Genomic DNA, 11,438 nt, shown 5'->3' on the forward strand with positions numbered 1-11,438 from the left:
GGGGCTGCAGGTGCTTATACCAGCAGTTGAGTTTGGTCCTCAATATCTTATTTACTATACAGTTTTTACGGTAACTTGGAATCATCTTACCATCAAAGCGGATATTGATGAATTAGAGTCCTTATGGTAAATCAGTTGACCTCCTTATAGGAACGTAGCCCAGTTTAAGAAAGTCCTCTTCAGCAAGAGAATTACAAGTCTGTTACAAGAACAGATTATTGCAGGATGCATTACATGGTCTACACAAAACCCAGCAATTAAAAGCAATTGTCTTATCAACCCATACCACTGGGGGAAAGTTATTTCTCAGTTCTCATAAGATAAACAATGATAGAGCATTACTCACAGTGGAAAACTTATTGAACCCCTGTCTACTGATTAAAAAAAATAGTGAGCATGTGATGGCAACATCTCTGGCTTTGCCTGAAAAAGCCGCAACAAAAAACCCACCATTTTTCACATGTGTTTGAGCCAGAGGAATGGGCTATTATGGAGCTCAGTGATAATATAATTGTATGATAAAAGACAGCCATTGGCAATGGGTTGGCCTTTCATGCTGAATGAACAATTAAACTCAATCAGCAAGGATCCTGCAGTTCTTAGAATATAATATGTATTTTCTACAGCCTGCATCACTAATGAAAGACATTTAAGTTGTCACTATCCCCATATTTCCCAGCCCCATTTCACTGGTAGATCCCAGATGATTGTTACTGAGCTGAAAAAATGGCAGTGCCACCAGTCATCTGTTTGGTCCTGGCTGACTCTGAAAACTTCCAGGTGGGACTAGGAGAACAAGGCAAATATGAAACAAATCTGAAGTCTTTAAAATTGTATGAAATCAGAGTCTGTTTACAATAGCACAGAACATGCATATGTTTTGGTTTAGCGAAGAATTTGTTCCTTCTGGCACTTCATTGCTCTAGGATACCTGGTCACCAAATGCAGGACTGATCATATTGGCTTGTACAGCAATGTAGTCACATATTTTTTCTTGTAACGATGGGTGGCACTAAGCACCATCACTCCATCCTAGGGAAGATGGAAAACAAATTAGCACAATGTAATGGTTAACTAAATGCAACTGCTGTGATAAGGTGAGACTCCCTTACCTTGATAGAAAGTGCATAGAGGTGGTTCAGCATGACATGATTGGGCTCAGGAAGTAGAGCTGGATCGCACTGAAAAACATATAACATATAGATAGGAGCTTGAGAGAGTGGAAGACTAAATTATAGCATATAGGCACCCATTCCACAAACCTTTGTATTGGCTCCCCATCAAAATTCCAATACAGTCAGATTCCTTAAGGTGGGAACAAGCATATAGATGTGGTTACCTTTCCTTCACCTAGGAATGAGACTCTTACAGGTTTGCTATGTTCTCAGAAGCTCTAATAGTTTTGCAGTTATAGATTAGGGTTTATGGGTGGGGAAACAGTGTTACTACTATTCTACCAGTTTTGAAAAAGAACCAGTTAAGAAAATAATTACAAATGGACCAGATTGGACTTAGTTAATAAACATAATCACCCACTTGGAGACACTTCCAAGGTTTGGGATTTTTACAAACAGCTCCAGTGCATGTCTAACCTCTTAAATACATGATCCAAAGAAAAAGGTTTGTCTACTCACAGAAATGCCAGTATCCTTATTCAGGATGACCTGAAGCAGGTGTGGTGGAAGAATAGGTGGAGATTTGAAGCGTTCCTCTGGCTTACAAACATAGGGATCCTGGTGGTAAGGTCCAGGGGGCGAACTTGATAGTTCTGCTAGGGAGATGTTAAATATTTAACCTTAGAATATTCTGAAAGAAGATAACTTTGCAGTAGTAATTTCATATCCATAAACTTGTGAATGATAGAAGCTAACTGTGCTATAGATTAAATCTTCCAGGAATTATAGAGATGCCACACTTCCTGTATACTCTAGAGGAAATCTTTGGTTTCCTGGGGTATATTTCCTGCTGGGCCAGAAGCAAAACAAACAAAAAAACCAAATCTAACCACCACCTAGGACAGGGCAGTTGCAGGCTGCAGTTACACAGCATATTAGGAAGTTAGGCAGTATTGACAAAGGCATATTAGGAAAATCAGGCAGTATTGACAAAGTAGGGTCTGCTCGCCTATCCCTCCCCGGGGCCTGACTTGATAGATGTGCCAGACGCTGCCTTACAGTGCCTCTAACACAGAAGGAAGAGGAGAAGCAGCCCCCTTTCACCCAATAGCCCAGTGGTTAGTGCCCTCATACAGGTTATGAGAAACCTGGGTACAGATCCCCCCCGCCTGATGGCGAACAAAGATTTGAATCCAGGTCTCCCACCTCCCAGGTGAGTGCCCTAACCATTGGGCTATGGGGAGTTCTGGACTGGGTCTCTCTCAATCTCTCCTGTTGAAACTACACTTTGTATAAAAACACTTAAATATTCATTGGAGCAGGAACTGGAACCTGGTTCTCCCACATCCCAGGTGAGTGCCCTAATCACATGCACTTCTGTTATCGCAGTTCCATAGCACAATACTAACAGGAAAAATGCTACTGGTGTCTTCCTCATTCTAGTCATAACAGATGGGAATGCTTTAGATTAGAATACGAGGGGAACTGGAATGATACCGTAGGTTAACAAGTCTGTAGTAGCATTAAGTTGCACCACAGTTTTTCATGGTCAACCTCTGACTTCACTCTTGCTGAGGAAATGGACCAAGGAACTGTATTAGGAACAATTTGAGGCCTGACATTACTACTGAAGAAGTGGAAAAGGTACAGAAGATGTGGACAAAGGTGATCATTGCCTTCAGCTCTAGTGGGTGAGATAAGGAGAGGTAGTTTTGTATTCGTCTGAGGGTGACATAAAAAAGCTAGGAAGACAACAATTGAACTGTATGGTGTAAAGGGATACAGAGAACATGAATGCAATAATATTTGAACACAATAGGGCTTCCCACTTGCACTCAGGAATTGTAGGAACTCCATTTAGCAGAAGGTGAAGTGATTACCAAGGATAGCAGTAGAGACTGCAATTGTCAGATGTGTTACACTGGAACTTTAAGACAAAAAGGACCTCAGTGTGCCTTCTGTCCCTCTATGATACTAGTGGAAGAGGCCTTATGTTGACCTGACTGCTCATAATTAAACCAAAAAGAGGAATTTCAGGACTCAATTTCAAATAATGCACCTTTTATGTACATGAAGATCTAGTTCCATGACCATGGAATCTGAGTCCCAACATGCTTTAAGTGAAAAATGAAGTATTTGGAAGGGCAGTGAGAAAAGGTAACATCAGAAAGGGGCTCTTGCTGTTCCTCAATTTAACACAGATTAACTAGACTGTAAAAGCACCAGTCCATGCATTAATGACAAGCATCATTATTATTTATGGACAACTTCCAATTTGTGAAGAACAAGTTCTGTGAATGAGACAAACAGTTTCCTTGGCATTCAAATTGACTAGAATAGAAAATCAGACCAAGTTCTTAGCTCCTTTAAATTTTAAAAACAAATAAGTGACAGGCTGCAAAACATTGCTTCGATATTTAGAAATTCTTCATTACTGAAAGTTATAAGTAAGTTCTCATGTACCATTGGTCTTATTTCTGAAGTTTCTTTTTCTTCCTCCATTCCCTCCTTGGTGAAAAAATTTTACTGACATTATTTAACGTATATGAAAGGAGCCAAGTTCACAAATAGAAATAAAATCCTCCAGCTATCCATAAAACTGCCACAGCGTTCTCCACAAGTGCACAACAATCCAGAAAAGAGGGGTCTCAAAGGCAAGTCAGTCTTGATGACCTTCAAACTGCTGTCAAGGCAGTCAACCTCGGTATCAGTTTTGAGGCAGATACCGATTCACCAGCGAGTGGTCTGAAATCACCATTTTGTGTCACACAGTCAAATGTCCAGGACTTACTACTGACCTAAATGAAGTTTGAACCAGAGATTTACAGTCTATTACAGTCTCCTTAGCAATTCCAGCATCTCCTTTTACATTTCACAATCCCTGCACATATCCCCAACAGACCAGGGTATAACAAGACCAGGAATTACATGTAAAGGGTATTTATGCAACTTGAAACATGTGGTATAAGATTACAAATGGGTTCATACCAGACACATCAGAACATTTCTGGGAGTCCACCATTAAAGCATCAAATACTTCAAAGTCAGTTTTCTTCACCTGAATGATGTTGTTAACAGTTCCAAGCTGGCTGGTTACTACTGGCTGGGAAGAAAGAGGCAAAAGTCACAATTCAGAAGGTATGCAGGATTATTATTCTTGAGAATTGAAAAAGCAATGTCCCACTGTCCTCATCACCTACTTCTTGTTTAGCCTCTTGTTGTTTAAGAAACAGCCAGCATTACTAGCCTCAAACTGGTACAGTTATCTAGCCAGGCTGGGGCCAGGATCATTTCACCAACTCAAACAACCAAGTGCTACTGTTATCAAAGGCCCTTTCTTTTAGGTTAGCATGGAAGCCAACTAATTTCTCTCATTCATGTGCATGAATCATTTTGTATACCTGCAGGAACACTGAAAAATGTTACCTCAGAAGGATCATGTGTCCACTGACCATCCACGTAGAACTTGTACTGGTGCTCTCCTTCTGGCAGATCCAGGATTGCTACAAAGTTATTGTGGCTGTGATTTCAGATACACAAACAATTAACCTTTTATTTGGAAAAAATCTGTCCATCTACAATCATTGTAAGATAAAAATTGTGACGATCTCAAAACAGAATCTTTAAGAAAGTTCCTGAAGAAGGTAATGACCTTTTTAAGAGCGCATGTGAGACAATCCAATGCAATAATCTAAATGTAGAGAAACATGCTAAATGAGTACCTCCTCAGTGACAGCTGAGACCCATCTCTTCTGATGCACAACTGAACAAGTTTCACATTAACACTGACCACCAGAAAATCCATGCTTCTGGCATCAAAGGGTTAATGTTGGGTTTTGCAAAGCCATTCTTCTTGTATCTTCATGTTACTCAATATGATTGAGAGCCCACTAGTTTTGGCCCATCAACCAGAGCTTTACATACAAGATCAGCTCACTCCAGTATATCCTTGCCTTCAGTATCATCCAGACACACAAAACTCACCCATCAAATGAATGAACAAGAACTGTGAAAATGAAAGCAGTAACTGAACTACTGCTGGAAAAACCACATTGAGTAGATGCAGTTTTATCAGTTTGTCATTGCTGTACTATGAGCATCCTGCCTGTTTTGAGGTCTTCACTGGCATCATGAAAGTAGCTCAGATAGAAGCCATGCCATATGAACAAGCGCCAATGGGTCATGCAACACTAACAGTCCTTCCTTCCTCACTTCTTCCCAGGGAAGGGGGTAAAGTATGCAGATACAAGTCCCCATCAGAGTTGTTTTTGCCATTTGAGACTGGAATGAGTGTCTATTCGAAAGGGACTTAGTAAGACAGTTTAATAACTGATTCCCACTATAACGGCTGCCAATTGCAAATTAGAGAGAGACAGATGTCTCATTTTTCTAAACATTAAATCTGAAGATAAACCTACTTTTCTCCCCCACTCTCCACTATTATTTCTTTGTAAGGAGAGGTCTAAGTTCTCAGACAAGAAATCTGAGACTACACTGACCACTATGCCAAAACTACCTCCTTCACCTCTTGATCTTTGAATCCTTCCACTGGCTCCACTTGACACACCGCACCATGTTTAAAAGTTCTTGTTTGCCCCTTTAACGCCCCTAATAACTCCATCCTAGCCTGTATCTTGGGCCTTACTTCCCACTACACTCCTCACTCAAATCTCTTCACTCTGAAAATTATCCTAGTATTGATGCTCCACTGGTCGCTTTTTCCCCACTGCTGTCTCCATAATTTCTCCCATGCCGCTTATGCATGGACTGCCCTTCTCAAACTAGTTCACCAAGCCATCACCCTCTTTATTCAAATCCTTTAAAACAAAAAACACTTTGGGGCAATGTAGCTAAACACACACTAGCTTATCCTCACTCGTAGATTTCTCACTGTGTCCCATCTTCTACATCTACCTCTAGGCAGTAAACCCTGCATGGCAGGGACTGTATTTGTCTCTCTTCCACAGTACCAAGCAAAAAACTATATTTCCATGGCACAACTTTCACCTCCAGCAGTCAAAGAATTCCACCATTCAAGTATTGACAGTTCGCATGATAAACTAAGATTTCTATAAGTTCTCCCCTCAAGAGCTCTCAAAACAAATGGGGGTAAGCATCAATCTGAGCGTAACAATAACATGATAGATAGAATGTCAGTGATGCAATGTGACAATTTTCTTACCTTCTTGTCAGAGGAAGTTTATTCCAGTTGTTGAAGGAACCTGACAGATAAACCTCTTTCCCTCCCCCAGTCCAGCGAAAGACTGTTGGCCGATCTTGAATGGGCGCTTTTTCACTCACTTCCAGATCTTGCTGCCAAGCTAGAAATTCCTCTCTTTCTTGTGGAGCCTAGAAGCACAAAACTTTACTCAACAGAAGTTCTACGTTGGCTCCTTTACCCTGTGAAAGGAGAAGTAAGCTTAGAGAAAAGTAACATATGACTGAAGGTATCCTCAACCCTACGTGTGGTCTGCAGTATTCCCATACATTGGACACAAATGCAGGTAAACGCTCTTAGATGAGAGACAGAAATTGGTATCTCCACAGTTTGCAAACCAGTTTACAAATATTCTTAAATAACCCATGAGTTGAAAGATTAGTAGCCTTCCAAACTGGCAGAAGATATTAAAACAAAAGGCAAAACACTTAAACCAGAGAAGTAATAATCATTGAGCCAGCTCACAACTGCAGTGGCAGAAGCACAAAAAATATCTGCCTATATTTAAACTGAGGGGTAAAAAAAAAAAAAAAAGACAAATTTTCTTTTATAAGGCATTTGTTAGACCCTGCAGAATGCCTTCTGTAGAGAATTTGCAACTAGATCACAGGAAAGTTATTACTTAGTGCAACATATGATCAATTAAGTTGAACGATTGTGAGCTAAACATTCTTACTGCACCCAACAAGAGGGAGGGGTTGACCAAAATTAAGACTATTAGAAACTAATACTAAATAGGGAACTCTGATAAAACTTTTGAAATGGAAAGACAACCAGCATCTGGAATGTTACTGAATATGGAGATTGAAAAAATAAAGGAGCTCAAAAGATATAGCAAAGGAAGGCAGTGCATTGATATACAACACTGGGCAAGGGCTTAGAGCTAGTTGCCTTATTAGCTTTCCTACAATTTATGTTAGTATTTCATTCACAGAAGTCTGCTCAAAGGTCAGAAGAACAAAGAAATAAGGTTTTCTTCCCTTAAAAAGGAGATTGAGGCCTGGTCTACACTGGCAATTTACGTCAACCCCCTAAAGTATGAGTCTCCACTGGCACGTAAGTTCCGTCGATTTAAAGCACAGTAAAAGTCGACCTAATAAATCCACATTGTGGCAAACCCGTCCACTACGTCCTGCACGTTTCCCAAAGTCACTACCCTTCTTAGCAAAAGCCTATTGATGACCCTGCACACTTGCATCACAGTAGCTCCAATGGTGGATTTACTGACTCTGAATTGATTCTCAACTGACCGGTAGCAGTCTGGGGTTGCCAGCTTCCACACAGCGATGGCCACTCACTTCTCCACTGTGAGAGCTGGTTGCAAGCGAGTATTCATGTGCTTCAGGGCTCGGGACAGCTCCACGCAAAGTTCAAAGAAAGTGGCCTTTCACATACGAAAGTTCTGCAGCCACTGCTCATCATCCCACACCTTCATAACGATGCAATCCCATCAATCCGGGCTTGTTTCCCGGAACCAGAAGCAGAGCTCCACAGACTGAAGATGATGTGTGACAGCCTGCAGTAAACGGGAATTGTTCCACTCTACGGCTTGTAGCAGGATGGCCTCAGTAACATCGCTATTTTCTGTGCTGTGGCTCCCCTCTTGCCTTTGAAAATACTGCAGGATAAGTAGTGAGATATTTGTGATGCTCACAATGATAGTGCAGAGCTAAGCGGGTTCCATGTCTCTCCGGCAACGACATGCGTGCGGCATAGAAAAACGATGCGAAAAAGTGTTTGAAGTTTATTTGGGATAAGAAGGGAGGGGGAGGGAGCACGTTGCATCATGAGAGGACGACAAGCTTCCCAAAAGCCTCTGCGGCTAGCTGCACTGTGGCATAGCTATCCATGGTGCACTGCTTTGAATGTCAACCCAAGTGTGGGATGCAAAAGCCCGGCGCAAGGAGCATGGTGTGATCACGCTCCTGCAATGTCTAAAATTCGACGGATGAAGTGATTTAAAGTAAATCGACTTCAGTCTGCAGTGTAGACATGAGAAAGTGAGCAATGCTCCCAGTTTCTAGGACTGTCTGTACAGAAAATTGGCTAAAATATCACTAATTTGGTGACTTCCAAAATTTAAATTTGATAGAATTTCTAAGCAAGCCAGTGCCAGTGTCAGGGGTTATGACAAAAGAGGAGCGCTAACTTATAGTACCTTTATTTCCTCAGCATGGAACAAGTCGGCATCTTCAGGACTATCCATCAAGATTTTTGGTCTATCACCTTCTTTTGTACTAATGGCGCCACCAGAATTGTCTCTTCGGGGTGTCTTATGGCCCCCCTGACGCTCCATTCCAGCTCGCTCACTGCTTGTATTTCCCATTTTAAGGCCCTGAAAAGAAAAGAAAAAGCCTTATCCAGTGTGACACACACAAGTAAAATTTGAGCTCTGCCATTCTGCTTTTAGAAGAGATTACATAAATAAACCCATGACAAAACAGAGTGATAAACCAGATACAAACTGTAATACAAAGGCAGCCATCAAAAACCGCAAAAGATATTCCTACTCCTTTCATGCATACACAGTACTGATAGAAACACAGTAATTAGTAGACCATAATAGCTCGACTTGTATTATAAGCAACACTGGAAGAATAGAACATACAGATACCCTCCTCACCCTACCCCCCATCCTGAGCATGGACCACAGAATAAAACCCTGGTCTTCTCTATCCTACAAATATCTTTAAAATAGACTATACCTAAAGCAAAGAGCTTGCTCCTCAGGAAAAGGGAAAACTGTAAGGAAAAGTTGCATGTAGCCCTATTTATTCTGTGTTGCAAAGTAAATCCTGGCAACCCAGTTGTCACAAAAGCACAATGGCACTATCAAGTTTTTGTCCCTCCTGTGGTCTTTTAGAGAGAGTTATCATAAGATAAGGTCCTCTACTGTAACACTCAAAAGATGACCAGGAGCAAGTATCAGGCAGCTCCAAAAATGACATCTCTACAACTTGAGCTAAAGGAAGATTTCTTTTAGTTATCTATTAATGAAACCTTATGTTCTTTCAATGTAGAAGCCAGCCAAAATAGGCACACATGTTCATACACATATAATGGCACTAACTACAGTCAATAGCAAAAAAACATTACACAAATATTTATATCAATAAGAACTTGCTGGGCCCAAAACTTACCCACAAAAGTATCAATAATTTTAACTTCATTAAAATGTTCTTCAAATAAAACCAGTGCAGTAGTTTTCAAAAAGATCTAGCTACTACACAGAAAGTTTATAGGGGCAATATTTTTTGAGATTGAGGGAGACAAATGGTTGAAGTTGCATTTGTCTAATCAGGGTTTATTTTTAAAACTAACAAAAACAGCTTGATGAATTTACCCAGAGAAGCTATGAAAAAGAAGGGATCATTTCATCACCAGTTTTGTTAATTACTTTGAATATTTTTTTAAACTTCTCTTTCGAAGTGTAACAGATGTAAAGTCTTTTAAACCTCAGGTCAGGGTTTCAGGGATCCCACCAACATATCAAGCCAGTTCTAGCTTTGTGGCAAAATTTTCATAAGTGCTTCTGTGACTTCCATGCCCAAACTTCCTTGGCTTTCAGTGCGACTAAGGCCCCTAAGTGCTTATAGCCCAGATGCACAAAGGGTCTTAAGCATTGCAACGCCTAACTTTGAGGCAGGAAGAAAATCACTGAAATCCACAGATCCGGGATTAGGCGGCTTCGTGCTCTTTACAATGAATGGAGAGAGACAGGCCCCCTCCACTGCGGTGAACTCGCGCCAGGGCCGGCCGGTGGGTTTGCTCACATGTCTATCAGTGGCCCGGGAGGGGGGGGGAGAAGCAGAGACACCCCCAGCGCTGATTTGGCGCGGATCAAGGGGCAGCGTCCGCAGGCTCCAACGGCCCCCGAGCTGCTCTTGTCCCGAGGCAGCGCTGGGAGCCCGTCCCACCCCGCCCCGCCCGTGGGATACGGACCGCCTCGGGGCGGGAAGGGGGACACCGGTTCTAAGCGGGGGAGACAGACCAGGGCGCTCCTCCTTCTCCTCAGCCCCGCTCCGCCTAACCTAGCCCTCTCCGAGACTCCGCCGCTTTCCACGGGCTACCGTGACAAGGCGGGCGCGGGGCCTCGCTACCCACCGCCCAAGGTCACCAGGCCAGCTCGGTGCCTCCTCCCTAGGCCCCCGGCACGGCGTCCCAGGGCACAGACACCCCGCTTCTCAGCCATACGCAGCGGGCGGGGCCCACGGGGCAGGACCCGCCGCTCGCATCTCACCGGCTGCCGGCTCCGTCCGAGCTTCCCTCAAAACTGGAAACCCTTCGGAATACCGCCCCGTCCTCTGACCCGGTCAACTCGGCGCCGGCCCCGGGCTGCTTCCGCTTCCGGCGGCTCCTGGGCTGTGCACTCCTCTCTCTGCCCCCTGCGCTTCCGCTACTTCCGGTCACGCGCCCGGCCGCGCGCGGAGTGACACGCACTCTCGCTCCTCCCACCTCCGAGGGGAACTTCCGGTCACTTGCGCCGCCTTCCGCACTTCCGGTCAGTGCGGCTCCCTCTCGGCCGCCCGCCCCTTGTGAGGCCGGATAGGCCGGGGCGGGGCTGCGGCATTTCTCTCCCCCACCCCGCGTGAGAGAGAGACTCGCCCCGCCCCGCCCCGCCCCGCAGCCCCCTGGGCGGCGCCCGGCTCGGGGACACCCGCCGCCCTGCCTCAGGAGCGCTGCTGTTCAAGGGACGCCATTTTCCTGGGAGCCTCAGAGCCCCCCGCGGCTCTGCAGTGGCGGCACCTGCCCATGCAGCGGATCCGACCGACCGACCTCGCGATACAAACGTGCCGCGAGGGACTCTGAAAAAGGCCGCGTGGGCGGGCCGGGGCCGGGTGGGGATGTCCTCTCGGACTCGCCCCCCTCCCCCCCACTGGCACCGCCGTGTGCAGCCTGGTGCGCAGCTTTTCGGGACAAGGACGGTTGGTTTGTCTCCTCAGCGGCGCCGCGCGATGCCCAGGTGCCAGCGGCAGTTAGTTAACGGCCCCCGAGCGCTGAGCGGCAGCGCGTGACTTGCGCTCGCGCGAAGCTACGAGTCCTCAGCCGTCAGCCCGGGCGTCTTTTGAAGGCAGTGACAGGAGATTCAAACGGGGGAGGCCCCG

At 44.5% G+C, this 11,438-nt stretch overlaps 1 protein-coding gene across 2 annotated transcripts; it reads right to left on the reverse strand.

The window, feature by feature from the left end:
- Window positions 1-26: 26 nt before the first annotated feature.
- Window positions 27-10,745, reverse strand: PRKAB1 (protein kinase AMP-activated non-catalytic subunit beta 1). 2 transcript variants are annotated; one of them, XM_067550118.1, is made up of 8 exons: window positions 10,574-10,745; window positions 8,492-8,668; window positions 6,298-6,464; window positions 4,542-4,635; window positions 4,104-4,218; window positions 1,635-1,771; window positions 1,113-1,181; window positions 27-1,032 (listed from the first exon to the last, which is right to left on the reverse strand). In XM_067550118.1, exons 2-8 carry the CDS (start codon window positions 8,657-8,659, stop codon window positions 955-957), a joined length of 828 nt encoding a protein of 275 aa, XP_067406219.1. In that variant the 5' UTR covers window positions 8,660-8,668; window positions 10,574-10,745; the 3' UTR covers window positions 27-954. The 2 variants fall into 2 exon arrangements, with proteins under 2 accessions (XP_067406219.1, XP_067406220.1); XM_067550119.1 differs by having other exon boundaries at window positions 1,635-1,768; window positions 10,574-10,741.
- Between the last annotated feature and the right edge of the window lie 693 nt (window positions 10,746-11,438).

This window comes from Emydura macquarii, unplaced genomic scaffold, assembly GCF_026122565.2.
Source record: "Emydura macquarii macquarii isolate MOO-44397 ecotype Brisbane River unplaced genomic scaffold, CSIRO-AGI_Emac_v2 contig_1254, whole genome shotgun sequence".
NCBI lineage: Eukaryota > Metazoa > Chordata > Testudines > Chelidae > Emydura > Emydura macquarii.